This window comes from Notechis scutatus, chromosome 4, assembly GCF_049901735.1.
Source record: "Notechis scutatus isolate UNSWTSFEM ecotype Mainland chromosome 4, rNotScu1.2, whole genome shotgun sequence".
NCBI classification, from domain to species: domain Eukaryota; kingdom Metazoa; phylum Chordata; class Lepidosauria; order Squamata; family Elapidae; genus Notechis; species Notechis scutatus.
This window is the reverse complement of record NC_142012.1, coordinates 77,128,558-77,153,384: the sequence shown is the minus strand read 5'-3', so window position 1 is coordinate 77,153,384 and position 24,827 is coordinate 77,128,558. Positions and strand designations below refer to the sequence as shown.

The 24,827-nt window shown below is 45.4% G+C and overlaps 1 protein-coding gene across 4 annotated transcripts in view; it reads right to left on the bottom strand.

Annotated features, from left to right (window-relative positions):
- The window catches only part of VCL (vinculin), an 82,376-nt gene extending 63,732 nt beyond the window's left edge, over positions 1-18,644 (bottom strand). For all 4 annotated transcript variants that reach the window (XM_087963888.1, XM_087963890.1, XM_087963887.1 and 1 more), the window contains exons 1-2: positions 18,211-18,644; positions 1,299-1,369 (exon numbers count right to left, since the gene is read on the bottom strand). In XM_087963888.1, coding sequence (XP_087820014.1) covers positions 1,299-1,369; positions 18,211-18,378 — 239 coding nt within the window. In that variant the 5' untranslated portion in view covers positions 18,379-18,644. The remainder of the gene's footprint in view (positions 1-1,298; positions 1,370-18,210) is intronic.
- Positions 18,645-24,827: the final 6,183 nt, after the last annotated feature.

Here is a 24,827-nt window from a genome sequence, read left to right as displayed (position 1 = left end):
ACCCGATGTATCATGACATTTTTCGCCTTTGCAGAGCAAGGGTGGGCGTGGTCCACGCGTGATGCAACCGGTCCGCGGACCGCCAGTTTGACAGGCCTGATCTAGAATATTCCACAAAATATTACCCAACAGGTTCTTGTTTTTCCACCTGCGCTCCTTTCTCTGCCATCCCTCACCAGGAAGAGGTAGGGTGCAGCCTTTTTGAAAACTTAAAAGCAGAAAACGCTCTCCTGCACATACAAGGTTTTGACAACTGCTATAGACCTGTCTTTCTCACCCTTGCCAGCCAACTTTGGCTTGGTGGCTGGGGCATTCTGAGTGGGATGCTGACTCCAGAGCCTCCGGAATCTGGCAGCAGCAAGGTAGAGGAACAAGGGGAGCCTGGTCCCAGTGCGCATGTGTGCAGAGCTGCTAGAAGGCAAGAGCAGTGAGACAAAAGGGGTGACTTGGGAGTACGGCTTGGAGGTGATTGCCCCTCCCATAAGGTATAAAGGACAGGCAAAGGTGAAGAAACCTTTGCAGGAAGCAAAGTCGTTCACTCTGTTTGGATTAAACCTTGAAGCTCTGTGTGGATTTTGTACTTCGGTTGTTTTTTTACAGTTAATTTGGCACTTTAGTTGTTGGCAGCAATTCAAAGGAGAGAAAGGTGGGTGCTTATCTCGAGGGACTGTTTGGGACTCATTACGGGCTGGGAATGAAGATAATTCCCAGCACTGAAATAAAACAAGAGTTGTTTGGACTTAATTATTACGCTTAATTATGGTCTCAGGAAGCGTTGGTTAGAACATTTTGGGAGTTTGAAGTCCGCACATCCTTACATTGAGAAAGTTGAGAAACACGGCTCTACTATACACGTTCTTTCCCTGCAACTTGGCTACCAGATCCCTCTCCTTGGTCCTGAACCTATGACAGGTTTCACATGTGCACCTCCCACTCTTGCCCTGAAATCTGAAGCAGGATCCCAGCCATGCTCTCTCCTCTGCTCTTGCCTGAAGAACCATAGGTTGGAGTAGTGGAAGCTTGACTGGATTCAGACAGAGCGACAACCATCTTCCGTACTCTACTCTGAATTAGCCAAGTATCTGGCAAGCGATCTAATGTTGTAAAGTGAAGAGCTTCGTTCTCAATGAGATTGTCCCTTAAAGGGTGGACATGTATTGAAAGAGACACATCTCTGGAAAATGATGTCCCTCAGAAGACTGCCTTCAGTCATGCAATGTTGGTCTGGGAGCCCTAAGCGGCTTATCCTAAGCTGTAAGATTTCCTAAACTGATGGTGTAAATCTGAACTCTACTTACTTGATGAATGCTGGTGGCATGTCTCTCTTCAAAATCTGGTCTTCGGTTGTCTGAACGGTTTCTTTTCCCACCTGCAGGTGAAGAGATGCATTTTTGTCATTACCATCAATACAAGTCACACTTTGTACTCTCAAACATAGCTCTTCCAATTGCCAAGATTCAGATAGTATCGCAGAATTCTGCCAAATAAAAATGAACGGGCTAGCGGTAGAACACAACTGCTGTCTTACTAGTATTATTAAACTAATTTCTCTTAATTTCTTCCTTCCTTTTCTCTTTCTTTCTTTCTCTCTCTCTTTTTCTTTCTTTCTTTCTTTTTCTCTCTCTCTCTCTTTCTCTTTCTTTCTTCCTTTCCTTTCCTTCCGTCCTTTTCTTTTTCTTTCTTTCTTTTTCTCTTTTTTCTCTCTTTCTTTCTCTCTCTCTCTTTTCTTCTTTCCTTTCCTTTCCTTTTCTTTCTCTCTCTCTCTCTCTCTCTCTCTCTCTCTTTCTTTCTCTCTTTCTCTCTTTCTTTCTCTCTTTCTCCCTTCCTTCCTTTGACTATCTGTAGCCATCCAACTCCATCAAGTGACTCTGGGCAGCTTTCAATTCTATTTTTTTAAAAATAAATTTTATTAAGTTTCCAAATTTTAAAAACATAAAATAAAATTCTAAATTCAATTCTAAAATTGTCAAACCATTAAAGAAATATAAAAAATAGATTAAAACAATAAAAATGCCCACAAAAATAAATAAGGACAAACAGCAGCCATCATGATTAATCAACTATCACTTTTTTATTTGGGCAAACAAACCAACATAGTTCAAAACAGTCTTTGAATCACCCTCATTCAATCCAAAAGCAGGAATATGGGGAAACTATTAGAGGAAGTCCTGTAAACAACCTTAAACAACCTGTGAACAGTTTAACAACTGTTCAAAGTTACACCTGACCCTTAAAAAAGTTACTCATGACTGATCTTGCATCGTGTGTGATTTGTAACCAGCTCACATTTACAATCTGTTGCAGGGTTCTGGGGTCACATGGACATGATTTGAGATGTTTGTTTTTTTTAGCCAATTTACAACAATTTTTTGGCCAGAAAAATGCCCATTAGGGAGAATGGATTTGCTTAATGACTTGATAATCATGATGACTTGTTTTATGATCACGATAAAACTGGTCATAAAATTGAGTCCAGTCACATGATTTATGATCACAATGACTTATGATGGAAATTCCAGAGTCCATTGTGGTCATATGTTCAGGACCACTTGTAAAGTACAATATTACTTGTAGGTTACTACTTGTAACCTACAATGCTTGGTTAAGGAAGATAATGCACAAAGGGCTATATTATATAACACATGTTCCTAATAGCTTCTATATGTATATGTAATGAGAAACCACAATGTCTTCTCATCCCATCGATCAACAATTTTACAGATACAAAATAAATATGGAAACTGCAACTACAGTAAACCATCTCCTGAATAAATTTATTCTCCAAGTTGCAATTACGAGCCACATCTAAATGTTAGAACAGAGAATGACTGACCTTCTGCCTCAAGTAATGCAATTAGCAATTTCTATCTCAAGAGACAAGCTCTCAGATATGGACTGTATCCAAGTACATCACAAAATCGAAACCAGACCATCACCTATAATCCACTAGATTTTATATGATTAGATTCTGTATAATTGAATGATTGTCCGCATAAAGTACTGTAAACTATGGATTATTTTAAATTACTACTTCCTAGCAACTTCAACTTTCGTGGTTGTATGCTTTCTTATATATTTGAGGCATTCCAAATGGTTACTACTAAGTCTATTTCCCTTACTGCTGAATTTCAGAAGTTACAGTTAAAAGGAAAGCTGCTACTCAGGGGTGGGCTGCTGGGGGCTCAGGAGAGCCCCTAGCTAAGACTCTGCAAAGCTCAGAGAGCCCCCAATAACCTCAGAAAGCAGCAAGGGAAAGCTCTTAATAGGCTTAATTGAATTTCTGGGCATTCAGCCAAGAGCATTCCACATCTCGTAAAAGTGTTGCAAGCTAGATAAACAATCCACTCAGCGCTTGAGGAGAGAGAGTCATCGAGTACATCAGATAATACAGCCAATAGCCTCTGAGGGGATTAATTCCCAAATAATCAGAATCATGTAACTCACCAGTAACTCCATTAAGACTCCCAAGATCCCTCTCACAGTCACTGCTATTAACCCTGGTTTCACCTAGTCTTTTATTTAAGTATTAAAGGCACAAAATGATTTGTTTATTTATTCTATTCATTCGTTCCATTTTCTATGGCTGCCCAACTCAACCAAGTGTAACTCTGGGTAGCTTACGGTTCTAAAATTACACAACAATTAAAAAAAGCACACACACAATACAACAGTAAGAACATCCAGAAAATGGATGATGAACATGCAAACCACGTCTCAGCTTTGCCAGCTGCATTCAGATTAATTCCCCAGTTCAAAATCAGTGAACCCCGTTCTGTTCAATTTGGAGCTCTGATTTAACAATAGCCCGATGGGTCAGATGGACAGAATGTTCTGCTTTCTGTTAGCAAATTCATCCTCAGATATCTCTAGAAAAGGGAGGGGGAGCAAATTCTGCTCTACTGCTATTGGAAGGCACCTGAAATAGATACTGGCATTTTGAATGGCATATACACACATTTTGTAGGACCGTAGTAGAACTTGATGCAGTATATTTTTGCACTTCCCCCTTTTTTTTTTTTCGTTCTGGTCTTTTGCTAAAAGTACACTGTGTGCAAGGATCACATTAGTAGGCAATCTGCTTTTGAGCCCATTGTCATCATTTATGTTAATGGTTTCCATCTTCCCGCAAGAGCAACTACAGTTTAAAAAAAAAAAAAAACCACCTGCAGAATCTGCTCGTGCCTCAAAAATCAAAAAAATTGCCAAAAGAAATAAGTTTTAGAATGGAAATCAAGGGGGAGTTTGAAGATGTCAAGGCAGCTTGAGGCTGCTGCTACCTCTACCAAAGGGCCATTTCTAGTCTCATTTAAGAGGGTAGATTTAATTTAATTTGTACAACAAGGGCTGTTTGATGAATGGGGTATGTGGTTGTTAAGGGGGGGAGATCCGTTTCAAGTCCCAAGTAGGTTGAGATGCTTTGGGGAAACAACCCAAAGAAATGAACTTAAGTCAGCCTTTGACCAGCAAAGAATGAGCTTTTGACTCTCAAATTTATATTCTGTTTCCGGAAATAGATGGGACATCTGGCTCTGTGGTACCAGAATAGCTGTCTTGAATATGTTGGGCTCCACCAAAGGAAAGGCTGAATAGCCCTGTTAACTTTCTACTAACAAGGATGAAAGTGCCATAACAAAACTGCAGACAGCTTTTTTACTTGTAAATGAAGAAAAAAAACCTTCCAAAACAATCCTGAGAAGAAACATCCCTTGAGCTGTTATCCAAACTTTTGAAAAACGCTTGCATTTTTTACGAATTGTTTGTGGTTATAAAAACTTGAAAGAAAATCATTTTGCGTTTTACAAGATACTCAGAAAATCATCCCTGAAGAATGCTGAAATCCAATCCTTACTTTTCTTAACAGATGATATTGCATGAGCTGAGTATGTGATTGATGGGATGGGAGAGAAGGAAGGAAGGAAGGAAAGAGGGAGGGAGAGAGAGAGGGAGGAAGGAAGGAAGGAAAGAAAGAGGTAGGGAGGAAAGGGAGGGAGGAAGGAAAGTGGTCAGGAGGCAGGGAAGGATGGAAAGAGAGGGAGGGAGGGAAGGAGGGAGGAAGGAAGGAAGGAAAGAAAGATGGAGGGAGGGAGGAAGGAGGTCAGGAGGTAGGGAAGGAAGAGGGAGGGAGGGAGGGAGGGAGGGAGGGAGGGAGGAAGGGAGGAAGGAAGGAAGGAAGGAAGGAAGGAAGGAAGGAAGGAAGGAAGGAAGGAAGGAAGGAAGGAAAGAAAGAAAGAAGGGGGGAGGTAAGGGAAGGAGGGAGGGAGGAAGGAAAGAGGTCAGGGGGTATGGAAGGAAGGAAAGAGGGAGGGAGGGAAGTGAGGGAGGAAGGAAGGAAAGAGGTCAGGAGGTAGGGAAGAAAGGAAAGAAAAGGGAGGGAAGGGAAGGAGGATAGATTTTAAACAGCACATCTGTTGACAATGATCAAAAATTATTCTCATGCAGATCTTTCAAAGCGAATCCTTGGAAGGGATGCTGGGCTCACCCAGCCTCTCCTGCCTTTTGCCAAGACCTGCTATTCGAAAGAACAAAGATTCGTACTGTTTTGTAGAACAGAGCCCCATTGGCTTCGGCTGAGCTGAATAATGGGCCCCATTCTGCGAAGGAGGAGGAAGAGACGCGTAGAGTCACACTCAAAATTTACTGCAGCCCATTCATCAGGACAAGAGAGCAGGATCTGCTCCCAAGAAGAAACCAAGCAGTGAATAAAAAAAGAACAGCTGCAACACAGCTCCAGACACTTAGCTCACACTTCAGAGGAAGTCGAGAGAATCCGAAAAGTGGCACAGCGAGCAAGATGAGATGCTGGAAAGGTTTCTCTTTACTTTACTGGAGCAGGAGCAGGTCTGGGGAGCTGCTTACTTTTGAAAGAGCGCTTTTCTTCTCCATTTTGGTGCGCCTTTTAGCCAAGACTCCTCCCAAAACATTGCAAGGCCAGCCGCGGTAGCCCATGATGGCAAAAAGTCAAGAGGAGACTGGCAGCGCCCTTCCAGCCTGGCATGGCCTTTGAATAAGGTCAGGAAAAGTGCTCTCAGATTCCGAGGGACTGAAGGAAACATTAAAGGCAGGCCCAAGGAAAAAGAAAGGGGGGTCAAACTCAATTTCATTGAGGGCCACATCAGGGCTGTGGTTGACCTTGCGGGGGGGGGGGGAGCATGGCCGACTGGGTGGATGAGGCCAATTAGGTGCACATGAGCAACTGGGTGGGCATAGCCAGCTTGATGCCACTCCCCAAACTGCTGGCATGTTTCCTCTTTGCAGTGAGTAGACCGGGCCAAATCCACGTTGGCCGGCCCCTTACATCTTCCACATCGCAGGCCAGATCTGAAATTGCAGGCTGGATGTGACATTGCAGGACAGATCTGACATCACAGGTTGGATCTGACATCGCGGGCCAGATCTGATATCGCAGGCCAGATCTCACATCGCGGGCCGGATCTCACATCGCGGGCCGGATCTCACATTGCAGGCCAGATCTGACATCGCGGGCCAGATCTGACATCGCAGTGTGTTTGTTAATGTCTCAGGAAGCCTTGGTCAGGACAGAAGTTAGCATGAGTCTCTTCCTCGTTCCGTCTCCTTTCCTGGGGGATTAAGGAATGTTTCCGCCCTTTTGGTTTTTGTAATGTCTTCTGCATATTGCCCTGAAGGCCATTTCCATGGCCCTGTACATGTTTTAGGAATAAAAGAGCCAAGTTTGTTCTCCCTGTCTCTGGATTGTTCCTCTTTGCATTCACTGGCATTTTTCAGGTGCTTGCAAATCAGAGGTGTCAAACTGGCCACCCATGAGCTGGATGCAGGGCTGGGCTGCTGGGGGTTTGCAGGGGTTTGGGAGAGCCCCTAGCTAGGTTTCTGTGCAGTTCGGACCACCCCCAAATCCCACTCCTGGCTGCCCCACCCCTCCCAGGAGTCCCCAGGCGGCCTGTTTTGGATGCAGGTAAGTGCAAGGGATGTGCAGAGGCTCAGGGAGGGCAAAAAAACTCCTGGAAGTTTGGGAAGGCTGGAAATGGGCCCGTTTCTGGCTTCCAAAGAGCCTCCGGAGCCCGGGGAGGGTGAAACACCACCCCCCGCCATGGTGCAGGAGGCCAACTAAGCCACGCCCACCCAGCAACTGGGCAGAGAACCCGTTGCTAAAAAAATTTTGAAGCCCATCCCTGGCCGGATGCATCGCACGCAGGCCACGCCCACCCTGGCTCCGCAAAGGCAAAAAGTGTCGCAATATGTCATTTCCCACGATTGAGTTTGACACCTGTGCTTGCAACCCTTGGCAGCCTTCTCCCCTGGGAATGTATCCTATTTCAAGTTGAAGCACTGAAAGCTGACACCCCTGTCCTTATTTCAGTCAATGAGGCATGCATTTTTTAAAAAGCTTCTTGGAACAATAACTTTTTTTTTTTGGTTTAGAGATGTGCATTATTAAAAATAAGTGTATTTTATAGGAGGTAGAAGAGCCTTCACTAAGCAAAAGTTGTTGTCAGAGAGATTCTGCATTTATTTACTCAGAAGGAAGTCCCGCTGAATGGAGAGGAAAAAAAAGCGTTTACTTCCAGAGACGATTGTTTCATTCATAAAACATGCAACGAAGAGGCAAAGCTTGCCATTCCTGAATAGAGGGACATTAATACAGCAGATTTTCCTGCCCCCTCATTGTCAACAACAATTTTCACTTCTGTATTTTATAAACATATGTATATAAGGCTTGAAAGTTTGAATTTGAGGGGTAAACTAACCCAGGAAGAAGGGATTTCCTACTGTGCATGCAGCAACAGGGATGCTAATCCTGCAAGACATTGGAAAGTCTCAGAATCTCCAAAATGCTACAAAGTGAGGCCAAGCTAAAAGCACAGACATTTCTGTTGCCTTCACTTCACAAACAACAATTTGGCGTGGTCTTCCAAAGGCCAGTCCTGCCATTAAGCAAAGCAAAACTGCTACTTCAGAGTTTTTCAGTATGAAAAGCTATAAGGCGTTCCTTTCAATGAAATTATCTGTATGAGGATAATGAAGATAACTCAGGAAAAGAATCACCTATTTCAGAAAAGAAAAAGAAAAAAAACAAGTTATCGGTCATTTCAATCATTCTGAAGAGAAGGACAGCTGCTCTAGAAAGGCCTATAAAAGATGGGTGCAATTTTAAATCAGCTCTTAGAAATAATCATCTGTGAAGGCTAGTTAGAAAACTAGAGATTATTCATTTGGCAATTGTAGTGACACACAAGATTCTGCCCATAAAATTATACGGTATGCTTAAGGAATTTCACATGAGTCATCAGCAAAGATCCATCTCTTGGATCTGGCAACATGGCCAATTCACACAAACTTTCCAGACTTCACTTAACAATTAATCCAAATGTTGTGAATTCTCCAAACTGGAAGTATTTAAGAAGAGAATGTACCACCATTTCTCTGAAATGGCATAGGGCGGGGGGCTGGCTAGAAGACCTCAAAGGTCCCTTCCAACTCTGTTAATCTATTCCAGGGGGTCTTCAAACTTGACAGCTTTAAGACTTGTGGACTTCAACTCCAAGAATGCCTCCTCCAGTCATGTTAGCTCAGGAATTCTGGGAGTCAAAAGTCCACAAGTCTTAAACTTGCCAAGTTTGAAGAGCCTTGGACTATTTCTATTCTATCTCAAAAATCATGTCAATGGAAGAACTTTGCCCCAGAAGGCAACTATCTAGAAGTAACTCTAAAAACAGATGCTCCACTGAGTCCTTGCCACAACTGCTTCTGAATTATTAACTACAAACACCACAAACTGCCTTTTCAACCAGTATGCTAACAGTTTCCCTTACTGGGCTAATTTCAAATCAGTGAAATCATTTCTATCTTATTTCCTGACTTGAAGTCATGTCCTCACCAGATTATGAAGGGTGGGGTGGGGGAGGAGAGTATATAAATATATAATTAATGTACATCAGTGGCCCCCAACCTTTTTTGTACCACGGCCCGGTACCGGCATCACAAAATGATCCATGGACCGGTACCGGCATCAGCACGCACGACCAAGGCAAGGCGAGCCGAGCGACCGGCCAGCCAGCCATCCCCCGCTTCTCCCCACCACCTTCAACTCCTCCTTTGTACCTTCTCGCGGTCAATGGGCTTTTCGGGCTCTTTCTTAATCTCCTCCTGAGTAACGCGAGACTCCACCGCCATCGGGATGGCTCTTCGTTCGAAGCCGCCCCCCCCTTCGACGAAACTAAGGCGCGAGGATTCCTTCAGCACCCAAATGCCGCTTTCCATCCAACCGACGACCGACAAGCTCACCCGGAAGCACTTTCTCAAGCGCCGTCGAAACAAGATGGCGGCGCCCAAGCAAAGTAGGCGGCCCGGTACAAAATGATCCACAGACCGGTACCGGTCCAGGCCCCGGTGGTTAGGGACCCCTGAAGTGCATTACTTATGTACACATATATGATGTATGTATGTAAGTGCATAAATAACGTGAAGGAGAGAAGTATAGAAAAATAATGCTTTCTATCACAGTATTGAGGTCACACTTGGGGGGCTGTGTCCAGTTCTAAACACTACAATGCAAAAGAGATACTGAGGCCCTAGAAAGAATATAGAAAAGAGCAAATAAGGTGCTAAATGAACCTAGAGGCTACTAAATTCATACAACATTTTTCTTAACTTCTCTGTATTCCTGCTCCTGAAGTATTTCTGCATAGGAAAAAACCCAAACTAATTCCTCCTGTGAAGGAATGGTCATATCTGTTATTTACTCTGTCCTCTTTTATCTGAAAATGCGATGAGGGAATCAGCACAGGAAGGTTTCTAAGCGTTTACACAAATTTCAAATGGTTCAAAAGCCTTTAGACAACATCCTGGTAAAGTTGTCACCCCCTCAGTTTGAAGACAGAGGCAACAAAGAAGAAATTGAAGGAAACTGGCTCATCCGGTGCCTTTTAATCTCTATTAGAGTGTAATTTAACCCCACAAAGATTCAAAATACGTGAGCTCACAATTAGACTAGCTTGAGCCTAAATCCAAGGTCCCTTCCAGCTCATTCATTCTATTCTAGGAAGTTTTAAGAGCAGTTATATGCAAGTTTACCATCATCCTGGAAACTTGCAAAAAAAAAAAAAAAACTGAAGAGCCACCCTGGTGAAACCTTTATAAACATCCTCTTTTGTTCTGCTGTGGATTGAACCCAATTTAAGGTCAAGCTTGCTATCTGAGACCAGTTCTGTGCCATCTACAGCTGTGAGGCTGAACGGAAGCCAGTTTTCTCCAAAAAGATCTTCACTATCAATATATATTTAATATATATATCCAGGAATCCATGGCAGGAGAAGGTCATAATTGTTAATGAAAAAAATTGGATGCCCTCCATGACATCATCTCTCAGCCAGCTGATTAAGAAGGCCAAGTAAGGACCGTAATTGTCTCCATCTTGGTCCCTGCCTATTAGATGAGTCAACCAGTTGAGGGGAAACCTCGTGTTTCTCTACAGATGTAAGATCTTGGCAACCAAGCCAAGACTGTACTGTATTTTGGCAGTAACAAAGCCAATTGCTCCAGAAGACTTGTCAAACTCAATTTCATGGAGGGCCACATCCACATTGTGTTTGACCTGGGGCGGGGGACGACAAATCTATTGTACAAGCAACAACCAACATTAGATTAGATGGCCAACAGCTACAGAAGCTGGCTCTCCCTCTTCCATCCAGGCACAGAGTCCAACTGCTAGATCAGGGGTCTTCAAACTTGGCACGTTTAAGACTTGTGGACTTCAACTCCCAGAATTCCTCCTCCAGCCATGTTACCTCAGGAATTCTGGGAGTTGAAGTCCACAAGTCTTAAACGTGCCAAGTTTGAAGGCCCTTGTTGCTAGACTAAAAACCCCACATCTTGTTACAGCTATTTCTCAGAAATTAAAGACTTCTACCCAGATTGGTTTTGCAGTTTAAAATTATCAACTGTGGGGGGAAAGCTACAGAATTTTTGAGAGATTAGCACTGATCTTTTTTTGCCCAATAATTCCATAGTGAAAGCCGGTTTGATATATAGTGGTTAAGGAACTAAAAGCTAGAAACCAGGATTACCCTGAGTTCTAGTCCTGCATTAGCCCAAAGCTGGCTGGGTGATGTTGGGCCAGTCACCCACTCACTCTCAGTCCTAGGAAGAAGGCAATGGCAAATCACAACCAAAATCTTGCCAAGGAAACCATGCAGTCACCAGGAGCCAATCATGACTCAAAGGCAGACGCTGCCAAAAAAATCCATGGTGAAAAATCAACATCCAACTAGAAATTAACATCCATAGCAGCAGCCATCAACAGGGTAACCAGCCTCTTGCAGGAGAAAATTCCAGTTCATTCAATCGCGATTCATATTACATCAACAATGTGCAAAGGATGAAAATCCCAAACCTTTGGGTGTCTCTCAAGCTCTATTTTTATAGGGTTTAATTTAAACAAAAAGAAAAAAGAAATGAAAATGCGTTAAAAAGGAAAATATCAGCTTCATGAAAAAAGAAGAAAATCTTAAGATAAAACAGTGTTTACATCAATACAAAGAAATGTAAATCATAAAATTAACTGGACTTTATCTATTCATCCATTTTATGTATGTAACAATTAAAGTAATAAGGCCATGCATATCTGAAAACAAAACAGTAGATTAAAACTGGTCAAAAGGACTGGAAAATATATTTAAATGTGAGGTTATCACTATGTATCAGGATAAAAGGAGTAATGTAACAAAACATGTTTTACAGTTTCAACAGTTCTGCCAAACGTCAATGCATATTTGCAACAAAATTTCTGGCCATAGTAGCAATATTAGAAAGTAAGGAATAGAACCAAAATAAAACTTTTAAAAAATGAAAATTTAGAAATACAAGACTGGCTGAAACCCAGAGCTTCATTTATCTTCCGGCATGTCTGTGGGAACCAGCCGCACCAAATCACGGAAGCCATTTTGTGAGAGTTTCCATAATAAGCTCCCAAATATGCCCTAAGATTGAAGACAATTTATTTCATAAACCTAGGGGAAACACGACAGGGATAGCATAATTGACAAAACTGCTATGATACAGGGACAGAAACCATAACTAGCCTTGAGACGCAACTAATATAAAAGCAGATTAAGGCAATACAAAGGCACAGACAAGGAAATTATTAGGATTTTGTCAACAGACAAATTCATAGCCTTGGGTCAATTAAAATCTTTGTTTGACTTTTCCAACAACAACAACAAAAAAAGAGTGGGAAACCTCCCTTATAATTTATTTTTAACCTCCAGATATTGCCAGTTCACTCCCTCTACAAGAGCTATCCTAAAATGGACACTGTTTAAAAATATCTGCAGCTGGACTGGGCTGAAGGTTGTTGGGGTTTCATAAAGTGGCGATGCTTTTGATGAACATCTTTAACCGAATTCCTGTGGAGAACACAAAACCCTTGTCAGATAAAGCTGGCTAAAGAGAGGAGGGTTAGAAGGCCACAAATGCCACGCTGGGACAAACTAAGACCAAATGAAAAAAAAAAATAACTGACTGAGAAAAACCTAAAGAGTTCAGCTCAGGGGTCGGCAAACTCCAGATCAAGAGCTATGAGCAGCTTTCTAATTGTGACGACCAAAAATGGACCCGCGAGGTCTGCCATTTTGAGACAGAGAAGAAGCCAAGCCCTAAAATTGGCACGGTGCATTTCAGAAACAGCTTCCCCCACCCCTTCCAAAATCCCCTTTGATGGTTCATTAGGGAATCTGGTCAGGCTGTGGCTCTTGAAATGTGTGAATGGAGAATGCTGGGCCACAGATCACGATTGATCTCTGATATACGTTTCCGATAGCAAAGAAGAAGGGTGTCAGCTTTGGAAGCCATATCGAGACCATTTCCTGGAAGGAATAATGGACCCTTTCAAGGTGTGGACTGATGATAAAAACCTAGAGCTGTGATGGCGAACCTCTGGCACACCTGCCACAAGTGGCACGCAGAGACATTTGTTCTGGCACGCGAGCCGCAGGCAAACTTACCTCACTGCACATGTGCGTGCCTCACAGCTGATTTTTCTACTGGCTTCAGGCCTTTTTCAGCCTCCCAGAGGCTTGAAAAAAGCCTCTGCAAGGCTTTTCAGGATGAATAGGCCCATTTTTGTCATTTGCTGTAATACCAGAAGTGACGAAACGGGCCTATAATTTGGCCTGAAAAGCCTTGCAGAGGCTTTTTCCAAGCCTCTGGGAGGCCAAAAAAGGCCTCAAACCAGCAGAAAGATCAGGTGTGAGGTGCAGTGCAGGTAAGGGGGGGGGGAATTGTGCATGTATGCAGGGGGAGCATTGCATTCTGGGTGCTGGCATGCGAGTGTGCGCGCGCTAATGCATGCACAATTTTTGGCACAGGAGCCCAAAAAGGTTAGCCACCACTGACCTAGAGGCTCTGAAAACCCCTTGGAAGGCTCCGTTACTCCTTCCAGGAAAAGGGGAAGAGATATTTGGACATGCAGGGAGTCCTCAACTTGGAAACTACAACAAAAGCACTTTGGGGGGGAAAGCAACTAGTTGTTTTTCACACTTATGACTGTAGCAGCATCCCCAATGTCGCAGGATTGAAATTTGGCTGTTTAGCAACTGGCACGCAATTGTGACAGTTGCCATGTCCCGGGGAACATGTGGTCCCTTTTGGGGGAACCTCCTGGTAAGCAATGAGGAAGCCATGTGTTGCTAACTTAATAAACTGCGGGGATTTGCTTAACAAGGGTGGCAAGGAAAGTGCATAAAAAATGGAGCAAAACTCACTTAAAAGAAGCTATCTTGCTCCACAAGGGAAATACTGAGTGCTCTCTGTTTCTCGAGCCACTTCCATCTGCTCGAGGAGGAGGAGGAGGAAGGGCTGGATCTAAGAGGGGAAACTCAGGTCAAGAGCAACAACTCGGGAACATATAGAATACTTTATAGAATTCTTTATTGGCCAAGTGTGATTGGACACACAAGGAATTCGTCTTGGTGCAAATGCTCTCAGTGTACATAAAAAGAAAAGATACATTCATCAAGAGTCAAGAATCATCAGGTACAACACTTAATAAGAGTCACAGGGTGCAATAAGCAATCAAATCATTCTAGGAAATAGTCAATAAAAATCGTAAGGTTACAAGCGACAAAGTTACAGTCCTACAATCACAAGTGGGAGGGGACGGGCAATAAGGAGTGGTGAGAAGATTAACAGTAATACCAGTGTACACTTTGTAAATAGTTGAACAGTGTTGAGGGAATTATTTGTTTAGCAGAGTGATGGCGTTCAGGAAAAAACTTGTGTTCTGATGTGCAGTGCTCTTTTGCGTCATTTTGAGGGCAGGAGTTGAAACACTTTATGTCCGGGATGTGGGGGGTCTGTAGACAGCCCTCTTTTTGACTCATGCAGTATACGGGTCCTCGATTGAAGGTAGGTTGGTAGTAATTGGTTGGTGTTTTGTTTTTTTTTGCAGTCCTATCAGATTTCACAAGAATCAGAGAACAAATAACTGATACAAACTCAAGGTAAACCGCTCCAAACTTGATTGCAGAAAATACTTCAGCCACAGAGTAGTGAACGCCCTACCCGACTCCGTTGTTACAGCCTCAACCCCAAGCTGTCTACCATGGACCTCACCCCATTCCAAAGAGGTCCTTAAAGGGGGCGTGCATAAGCGCACCAGCGTGCCTACCATCCCTGCCTTACTGTCCCTATTTATCTGCATTTACTCCCTTTGTGTATGTTCATACTCACACTTGCTATCTTGTACATGTTTGTTGACAAACAAACAAATAAAATTTTTAAAAATCCCGCCGAGCTCCATGGGGCAGCTTATTTTCATTTGCAAGCAGCAGTCAAGAAGTGGGGTGCAAGGAGAGGGGTTAAATGGGGGACCAAGCAGGAAGAGAGACACTTTCAGTCACTCATTCCCCCTTGCAGAGTGAAAAGGATTCAGCCCAGGAAACACTTTTGCACTGCTGCACCCTTCATTTGTAACTTTTCCTGCCTATTGTGACATGACATTAATTACATCATCTGGCCCTGGGCTGTTTCTGGATTTTTTCAGTAGGCCACAGAGTAATTCAGAAGCTGGGAAGAAAAAAGCTGTGGTTTTTTTTTTTTAATCTGAATTTCTTTATTTCTTTGTTTAAAGGAGTGATATTAAATCAGAGAGGGAGAAAACCCTTTGAAGAAACGGCTGAAATGGAAATTAGGAAAGCAGATAAATATATAATGCAGGAGTCAAAAAGACTCCTTTGAAGTGGTGGAGAAAAAAAATGCTAGAAAGAGGGAAACTAACCCTAGAAGTTGTTTTTTAATAAGCAGGTCATTAACATAAATGGGTTTGCAGGAAGTTGGAAGGCAGGAATGGTAAAGGAAAAACGGAAGTTGGGGAAAGCTAACACAGGATCGGACTGAGTTTTTGGATCAGTAGGAATTCTCAGCCCAAGTTTCAGATGCTGAAAAAAAAAAAGCATTTGCACAAGAAGGTTTTTTCCTGCTTGGTCCCCCAACAGGCAGACTAGACCAGGAAATCCACTTCGCAGGGAAGTTAGGATTCCTTTTACTGAAATTGGCTGTAAAAAACAGAATCTTGCTTATCTGGTTGCCGCAAACCTTCTTATATATCTAGCGCAGAGGTCTCCAAACTTGGCAACTTTAAAGACTTCTGGACTTCAATTCCCAGAATTCCTCAGCCAGCATTAGCTTGCTCTCTTGTAAATCCCTTCCTCGGCAATCTCTCTCCACTTTAGGAGGTTAAGAGAAAAAAAAGAAACAGACGCGGCTGGCTGTGGAATTCTGGGAGTTGAAGTCCACAAAGGTCTTAAAGCTGCCAAGTTTGGGGACCATCCTGTGGATCTCCTCCATCAAGATGGTGGGGGGAGGTGTCAAACTCACGTCATCATGGCAACATCATACGATGTATTGTGACCTTTCCCTCCGCCCCTTTGCTAAACTTGGTGTGTGGGCCTGGCCAACGCGTGATGCATCCGAGCTGCAAGTTTTGACATTTCTGGTCAAGATCATCTCCCTTATTCTCCACACCAACCTTAGCAACTTTTTAAGAGGGCTGGACCTCAAACTCCCAGAATTCCCTAGTCAGGATGGGGCTCTGCTCTTCGTTCACACAAAGACCGATGCAAACCATTGCTGTACTGCTGAACAAAAAATTACTGGCAGGCCCCTTGGGATCAGTGACTTTTCCAACACTACTTTTCTCACTCAGTACCACCATTGCGCCTGCATGCCAGGCAGTGTCTCTAAGATCCAGCAAACTATCCCTGCGGTGTAGGACAGGGCCTTGGCCATCCATAGAGAGGCCAAAAGGCCCAGCCTAGACACTCAGGAAACCTTCCTGCTGTGACAAGAGTAGTGTTAGGGAAGTAAAGGGAACACCCATATTTGCTGGGAGGAGGAAGAGAAATCCAGAAGGAACTTCTCTGAGAAATGAAAAGGCAATAATTCCCTCAACACCATCAAACTATTTACTAAGTCTGCATTACTAATTACTATTAATCCTCCCATCCTTCCTTTCACCCATCTCCTCCCACTGATGACTGTATGACTGTAACCTTGTTGCTTGTATCCTAATGATTGATATTGACTGTTTCCTCGTATGATTTGATTGCTTATTGAATTGAATTCTTTATTGTCATTGTATGTATATACACAGTATACATACAAGGAAATTCACATAACACCCAGAGACAAGACCCAAAACGCACACACACATGACAATCCCCAAACATCTCCCCACCCACCAAAATTCCCCACCTCCTAAAAACACACAAGCACCCACACAACAGACCAAGTAATCCTGTCCAACAGCTCACTTATGGTGGTCCTTAAGTTCATTGTTAAGTGCAATTATAGCTCTGGGATAAAAATTGTTATTGTACCCTCTGACTATTATTAAGTGTTGTCCCTGATGATTCTCGACTCTTGATGAATGTATCTTTTCTTTTTATGTACACTGAGAACATTTGCACCAAGACAAATTGCTTGTGCGTCCAATCACATTTGGCCAATAAAAGAATTATTTATTTATTTATTTCCTTCCTTCCTTCCCTTTCCTGTCTATCTAGGGAGGAGATGGCTCATGGCCTCTTAAGAGTTAAGCCAATGCACCCTGGAAGCAACACATCCCCATATGTGAGTCAGCCTTTCATGTTCTTCCTTGGAAGTAAAACCCACCCATACCGGATCAGGAGGGTCTTACAAGCAAAGGAACAGAAATGAATCGGTTGTACTCATTGCTTTAAAAAAAAAAAAAAAGGAGGCAGCTCCCTGGGGGAATTTCCTTCCTGGACAGGAGAAAAAGACCCCAGGGGGAGAGCTTGGGCCAGGGGTCTCCAACCTTGGCAACTTTAAGCCTTAGAGGACTTCAACTCCCAGCATTCCCCAGCCAGCTTTGTTTTAAAATTGCCAAAGTTGGGAGACCACCCCCTGCCCTAAATCATTGCAAAAGCAATTGCACAAAGGATTCTGGGAGTTGAAGGCTCCTCCAAGGCTTCAAGTTGCCAAGGTTGGAGAAGGCACCAGTCACCAGAAGGCATTCGATAAGGAGGAAAAGAACAGGCAAAGGAAACTTGTCAGGAAGTTCCACAAAAGCAGCTGCTTCTCTTCTGGGCTGGAGGAAGGGAAAGGAAGGGAGGAAGGAGGTGGCTTTCCCGAGAACTGCCTGCTCTGCCCCCCCTCCCCCCCAGGGGGGTTCCGACACAAGAAGTTTAGAAGGGACTTGGCTTGCAGTTGCAAAGCCGCCTTACAGCAGTTGCCTTCTATGAAGGCCCCTAAATCAGGGGTCTCCAACTTTGGCAACTTTAAACCTGGAGGACTTCAACTCTCAGAATTCTGGGAGTTGGAGTCCTCCAAGTCTTAAAGTGGCCAAGGTTGGAGACCCCCTGCCCTAAATCATTGCAGAAGCAACCCCCAGCTTTGCTGGCTGGGCAGATTCTGGGAGTTGAAGTCCTCCAGGCTTAAAGTGGCCAATGTTGGAGACCCCCTGCCCTAAATCATTGCAGAAGCAACCCCCAGCTTTGCTAATTGGGGGGATTCTGGGAGTTGGAGTCCTCCAGGCTTAAAGTGGCTAAGTTTGGAGACCCCCATCTCCCTAAACCATTGCAAAAGGGAGCTTCGCCGATTAGGAAGCGTTCTCCCACCGGATCCCCGCTCGGGACAGCTCCGGCAAATGACTTGGTGGAGGGGAAGGGGGTCCCCTCCGACCCCGACCCCACCCCCCAGCCTCGTCCCACGGCTCACCCGGACCAGGTTGCTGACGGCGTCTCTCACGGCGGCCACCGGGCCGGTGAGGTCCGGGATGGCCTTGCCGTCCACCTCGCCCTCTTCGTGCATGATGACCAGGTGGGAGATCTGCTGGGCCACGGGCTCCAGGATGCTCTCGATGGTGCGGGTGTGGAAGACCGGCATGGCTGCGAGCGGGAGCGAGCGAGAGCCCTTTGAAGCCAAGAAACTTCCGACGGCCCCGGGAAAGGGAGCAAAAAGCAAAGCGCTTGCTTGAGGGAAGCCCGGCGGATTTTTCGAGGCGGGAGCCGTCGAGGCTCGGGAGCTGCTGCAGCCGCGCCGGGACCCCTTCAACCTCCCCACACCCCCGCCAAAAAAAAAAAAAAAGCCCTCGCTTCGCCCGGCTCAACCTCCCTCTCTCCGCAAACCTTCCGCAGCCCCGGACCCGCGCCACGCCACGCCCCCTCCCTCTCTGGCCGCGTCTCCGCCAATGACGGACCGCCAGCCCTGCTCTGATTGGAGGGCCCCACCCCCATATTCCGACTCCTCCCCCACCACCACCCGGCCCCCACCCCCTCAGCTCGCTTGGCTCTGCTCCGCCACTGGCTGTCCCGGCTCCGTGTGACGTCAGGCATTCTGGAGTCCATATAAGGCCATGATTAAAAGCCGGAGCCTTTCGGGACCGGCGGGCGGGAGAGGATTCCTGTCAGGGAGAACGAGCGGGTGGGGTGGGGTGGGGAGAAGGCAGCGTCTCGCCTCGCCTCGCCTCGCCTCGCCAAGCCAACTTCGCTTCAGCCCCCGCCCCCGCGCCCATCACCTCTTCCCCGACGGGCGGGCGGACTTTCCCGCCTGGGTTTTGCTGGGACTTCTCCACGGGAAAGGGCGCGGGGGGGTTCGCGCTGTAGTGGATGCTGGAGATGGGCTTGGCAGGAGCTGAGGGGAGAGGGGTGTCTTCCTCCTCCCCCTCGAAGGGCTTTGGCTGCGCCTCCCTTGAGCCCCCTGGGTTTCTGGGAGGGGTCTGGTGCCTTCCGCCCCCCATTAATCTCACCAGCCTTCCGTCCTTCCGAGGTGGGTTAAATGAGGGCCCAAAGGTGACTCTATAAAAACACTGAGGGCTGTAAAGCAGGGGTCTCCAACCTTGGCCTCTTTAAGACTTGTGGACTTCAACTCCCAGAATTCCTCAGCCAGCAAAGCTGGCTGAGGAATTCTGGGAGTTGAAGTCCACAAGTCTTAAAGAGGCCAAGGTTGGAGACCCCTGCAAAGCACTATAAAGCAGAATATAAGTCTAAGTGCTATTGCTTCCTTCCTTCCTTTTTTCTCCCTCCCTTTTCTCTCCTTCCTTCTTTCCTTCCTTCTTTCCCTCCCTTTTCTCCTTCCTTCCCTCCCTCCCTCCTTCCTTCCTTTCTCCCTCTCATGGGTTAGAATGCAGTATTGCAGGTTGAGAGTCTGCCCACAGCCAGAAGTTCAAATCCCACCACAGGCTCGAGGTTGACTCAGCCTTCCATCCTTCAGAGGTGGGTCAAATGAGGACCCAGATTGTTGGGGGCAAGAGGCTGGATCTATAAACCGCTTAGAGAGGGCTGTTAAAAGCACTGTGAAGTGGTATGTAAGTCTTAAGCGCTATTGCTATTCAGAAATCCTGAGCCAACCCTATTCACAAACAAAAACACCTTCCTCTCCAGGTGACGGGATCAAGGACACCCCATTCACTGAGAAAAGTGGAAACCATGCCAGTCCATTAAGAAAGGCGGGCTAGAGGCAAGCGATAACACCATGTAAAAAGGATGTTGAGACTCTCCAGAAAGAGTGCAGAGAAGAGCAACAATTAGGGGACTGGAGGCTAAAACATATGAAGAACGGTTGCAGGAATTGGGTATGTCTAGTGTCTAATGAAAAGGAGGACTAGGGGAGACATGATAGCAGGGTTCCAATATCTCAGGGGCTGCCCCAAAGAAGAGGGGGTCAAGCTATTCTCCAAAGCACCTGAAGGCAGGACAAGAAGCAATGGATGGAAACTAATCAAGGAGAGAAGCAATTTAGAACTAAGAAGAAATTTCCTGAAAATGAGAACAATTAACCAGTGGAACAACTTGCCTCCAGAAGTTGCAAATGCTCCAACATTTTAAGAAGAGATTGGATAACCATTTATCTGAAATGGTATAGGGTTTCCTGCCTAAACAGAAAGGTCTCTTCCAACTTCTGTTCTGTTCCATTCCATTCCTATTCCTATTCAATTTTAAAATCAATTACACATGCAGGATTAGGACCAAGGAAGTGATAACTAAGACCCATCATGAGCCTTTGCAGAAACAAGTAAAACTAATCAAAAAATAAAAGTGCACAAGGCAAAACTGAAAATTACAAAATGCTGGAAACTATAAAAATCCTTGCACTCATCAAGCTAATTTGTCAGCCGTCCCAGAATTGCTTGCTGTGGTTCTGCTCATCAATAAACCAAACCCTTCTTTCCAATCAGCCTCCATTTTATTTCCAGTGATTTTCTCCCCGTTTGGAACTGAACCAGGTGGATTTTCCTTCCAACACTCCTTTCCTGCCTGCGCCTCCTTTCCTCTCTTAGCCAAGTGCTTCTTTTGAGGAAGTGGAGCAGGGCCAGCCTCTCTCGATGGTTAGCCGTTTGCCCCTTTGTGTAAACCACAAGCGGTGGGAAGGGAGGGGCGGGAATGAGGCTTCCTCCTTGGCTGCCAAGTTCTGAAGAAACGGCTTGCTTAATAAAAAAAAATACTTAATAAAATACTCCGGAAGTTGCAAAGGATCGGGTGGAAGGAGCTGCGGGCTCCAATCAAAGAGGCACCGAAAGCCGGGAGAGTTGCGAGAAGCTGAGCTAAGGGTGGATCCACCCTGATGGCCAAACCTTTGGAAGGAAAGAGTGTCCCAGAATAAACCAGGGATTGAGTTGAGTGGGGCCTTAAATTGAATTTGCGGAGTCAACAGCCTCTCTGGCAGCTTGTGATGGGGAGCAGCAGGCCGCCTCTGACTGCTATTCCCAGATTCGGATCAACTAAGTCACTTGGGATGTAGTCTAGAGCAGTGATCCCCAACCTTTTTTTATGCCGCGGCCCGGTATCCCCAACCTTTTTTCATGGCGGCCCGGTACGGCATAGCTGGGCGCCGCCATTTGATGAAAAAGTGCTTCCGGTGAGCTTTCTACCCGGAAAGCTCACCGGAGCACTTTTTCATCAAAAAGATGGCGACGCCTCAGCAAGCTCAGTGGCCCGGTAGGACTTGTTCCACGGACCGGTGCCGGTCCGCGGACCGGTGGTTGGGGACCCTGGTCTAGAGAATGAAATATTTGGGGGGGTATTAAAAAGGCAGGAAATAATACCCTGTTTCTCCAACAATATGGCCTCCCCCAATAGGAAGTCCCAGCATGTTTTATAGGCATGAAATGAAATTAAGCCCCTCCCCCAAATTAAGGCCTATATTAAAACATGCGAAATGGGGGAATGGGGGCTTGCCGTTAGAAGTACTTTTGTTGCACACATATGGTGCTGCCTGCGTTGACCCCGATACGAAGTGCCCCACCAACGCCGAGGTCAACATCCAAGCTGTCGCCGCCCACCCGCCCGAAGATGCAAGGGGGAATTAAGTCACCCCCAAAAAGATGACCTAGCCATTTTTTCGGCTCAAAAAAAAATAAGACCCGGCCTTATTATATGAGAAACACGGTATTTCCCCTGAAGTAGAAATGGGAAAAAATCTTGAGGCAGAAACCAGCCCCAGTTTCCCTGCCACAAGCAGAAACCGAGGAGGCCAGCTTTTAGAAATGCAGATTTGGTGATCCCTTCAGAAAGACTGGGTCAGACAGAGACTCCAGATAAGCAACACAATTAGGCAATCCGTAAGTGACAAGATTAGCTCAGACAAACACCTAGGATTTGCACATCCCTTTCTGCCTGTAGAGTCAGCCATGGGAATTTGACAACAGCCGTAATAGAATATTAACGGACATGTTCCTGCACAGGAACAGGAATCTCAAATACAAAGCCCAAAGAAGGTATAAAAACCCACCCACTCTCAACTCCATTTTGTCAGCTGAGGTTGTTTCTGTCACCCAGTCAGAGCTGAAGAAGCTTCTGGGATGAGAAGTTGAAACGTCTTCAAAGGAAAAAAAAACAAGAAAGCCCAGTTGCCTCTTGAAAAAAAATGCCTTTGGGTCAATCATGACCTGGATGACTGAGAACCTCCATTGACATCAAGCCAGGGGAAAATATACCCAAAAGAAAATCTTAAAAAGCAGGGCCACCATACAGGTTCTTCTTCAGATAGGGTGACAGTATGAGCTGCCACACAAGAACTTTTGAGCCCCCTCTTTCTTTGACACCCCTCCCTGCTCCTATTGGCCAGCCCCTTTTCTCTCTCCCCATCCCTGAGAGAATTGGTTCTTGGTTCTTGGAAATTGTTAAGGCCGAATCACACTTCCCAGCTACTCTGCCCAAGCTGAGTTTTCCCTGCAAGATCAAGTGGGGAATAATCCCTCTCCTGATTTCCAGCAGTAAACTCATGGCAAGGTGGGGCTGCCTTTCTGCGATGTATGCACTGACTTGTAATCCTGATTTTTAGAGCAATGAAATATGTGTGTGTGTGTGTGTGTGTGTATGTATGTATGGTATTTTAGGTTTCTTCGGGTATTTTCCCACGTCTTAATAGTGCTTTAAAAGTGCTTTAAAAGCACAACTATTAAGACATGGGAAAATACCCGAAGAAACCTAAATACCATACATATATACATACATACATATACACACACACACATATATATACAGGGGTGGGATTCAAATTTTTTAACAACTGGTTCTGTGGGAGTGGCTTAATTGGTGGGTATGGCTTGGTGGTCATGTGACTGGCTGGGCGTGGCCAACTCAACATCACTCGCATCGAGGCACTCATCTCCTCACCTGGCCTCTCATGACTGTGGGGATGCTGCAACAGTCGTAAGTGTGAAAAACGGTCGTAAGTCACTTTTTTCAGTGCCATTGTAACTTTGAATGGTCACTCCACACAAGCAAAGTACCAGCAAAGGAAGGGAAAAAAACTCCAGAGAAGTTACTGAGACAGGAAGTCTAGTCCTGCCAAGAATGTAATAAGAGTTAATGGAGAGGCAGTTTCTGTAAGCAACACCAGAATGTTTCCTTCCTGCCTTCCTTACAGGGTTAGGCCAGTAATTTCTTCTAACAACCGGTTCTCCGAACTGCTTAGAATGTTAACAACCAGTTCTAGCGAATAGGTGCGAACCTGTGAAATCCCACCCCTGTATATATATATTAATATAGTACATGTTTTATTGGGAAGAATCTCCTGGGCTTTCACAGAAAGCAAATATTTGGTCTGTGGTTGAAACTTAAAATAGGAACAGGAACTTTAATTTATTGTCTCTTTTTTTATAGAATGCAGGCCCAGGAAACCTGCCCACCCAGTTCCAGAAGGCCCCTCCTGATTTTCTCTCTCTTTTTCTCTCTCTTCCAGAAAGTGATGCAGGTTGACACATTGCCTCAGATCTAAGGAAGAAGAGAGTGATCATTCCAGTTGTTCCAAACACACAAAAAAAACCCACATTTTTCACTCCATGAGAAACGTCAAGTCACTGTTGTACAAAGCCACAAATCATTACATGTCAAACAAGCCTTAACTGGCAATGCTAAGCTATCTCGGCCTTGGATAGTTAGATGAGGGATGGAGAAAGATTTTCTTCGTAGCCAAAAGAAGAGACCAACCAGCAGTTAAGGTGGCCGAAAATGATCCTGGCATGAAATGTGTTGCCTTCATTGGTGATTTCTATCCTGAGAGACGCAAAATGCTGCAAATGATGTTGTCTTCATTTAGGGTGAGCAGAGAACGTTAAAGGCAGCGTTTGTATTTTTCCCAAGCTTGTTTGCCCATCCCTCCCATCAACATGATCTGCGATAGCAAAACATCCATCCGTCCATCATTCCCCACCACATGGGCTGCAGTCGGAGAGAGGAGATGACTTTGGACAGATCAACCGTTGAACCATCTGTCAAAACGTCGTACAATTATTTTGTGTGCACGCATTCAAAGGGAGCGTGCGTATCAGCTGATATCAGCTAGTAGTTGGGCTTCGGGAGATGTGGGTTTAGCACTCTTTCAGGAAAGCTCTAAACCTGGTCTCAAAAACAGCCCCGACAGCAGCTGACAGGTGTAGGGAGAGGAGGGCCATGAAACAGCAGTAGTCAAGTCATCTCCCTCTCCCCCTCTCCCTCCCTCCCTCCCCCTCCCTCCCCTCTCCTCTCTCTCCCTCTCCCTCCCACTGTCCCTCCCTCTCTCTCACCTGTTTCTCTCCCTGTCTCTCTCTCTCTCTCTCCCCTCCCTCTCTCCCTGTCTCTCCCTCCCTCCCTCTCTCCCTTTGTCTTTCACTTCCCCTCCCTCCTTCTCTCCCTCCCTCTCCCTCTCCTCCCTTTCCCTCTCCCTCCCTCTCTCTCACCTGTTTCTCTCCCTGTGTCTCTCTCCCTCTCACTCCCTCTCTCCTTGTCTCTCTCTCCCTCCCTCTCTCTCTTTGTGTCTCACTTCCCCTCCCTCTCTCCCTCCCTCTCCCTCCCTCCCTCTCCTGTCTCCCTCCATCTCTCCCTCCTTCTCTCCCTCTTCCTCTCTCCCCCTCC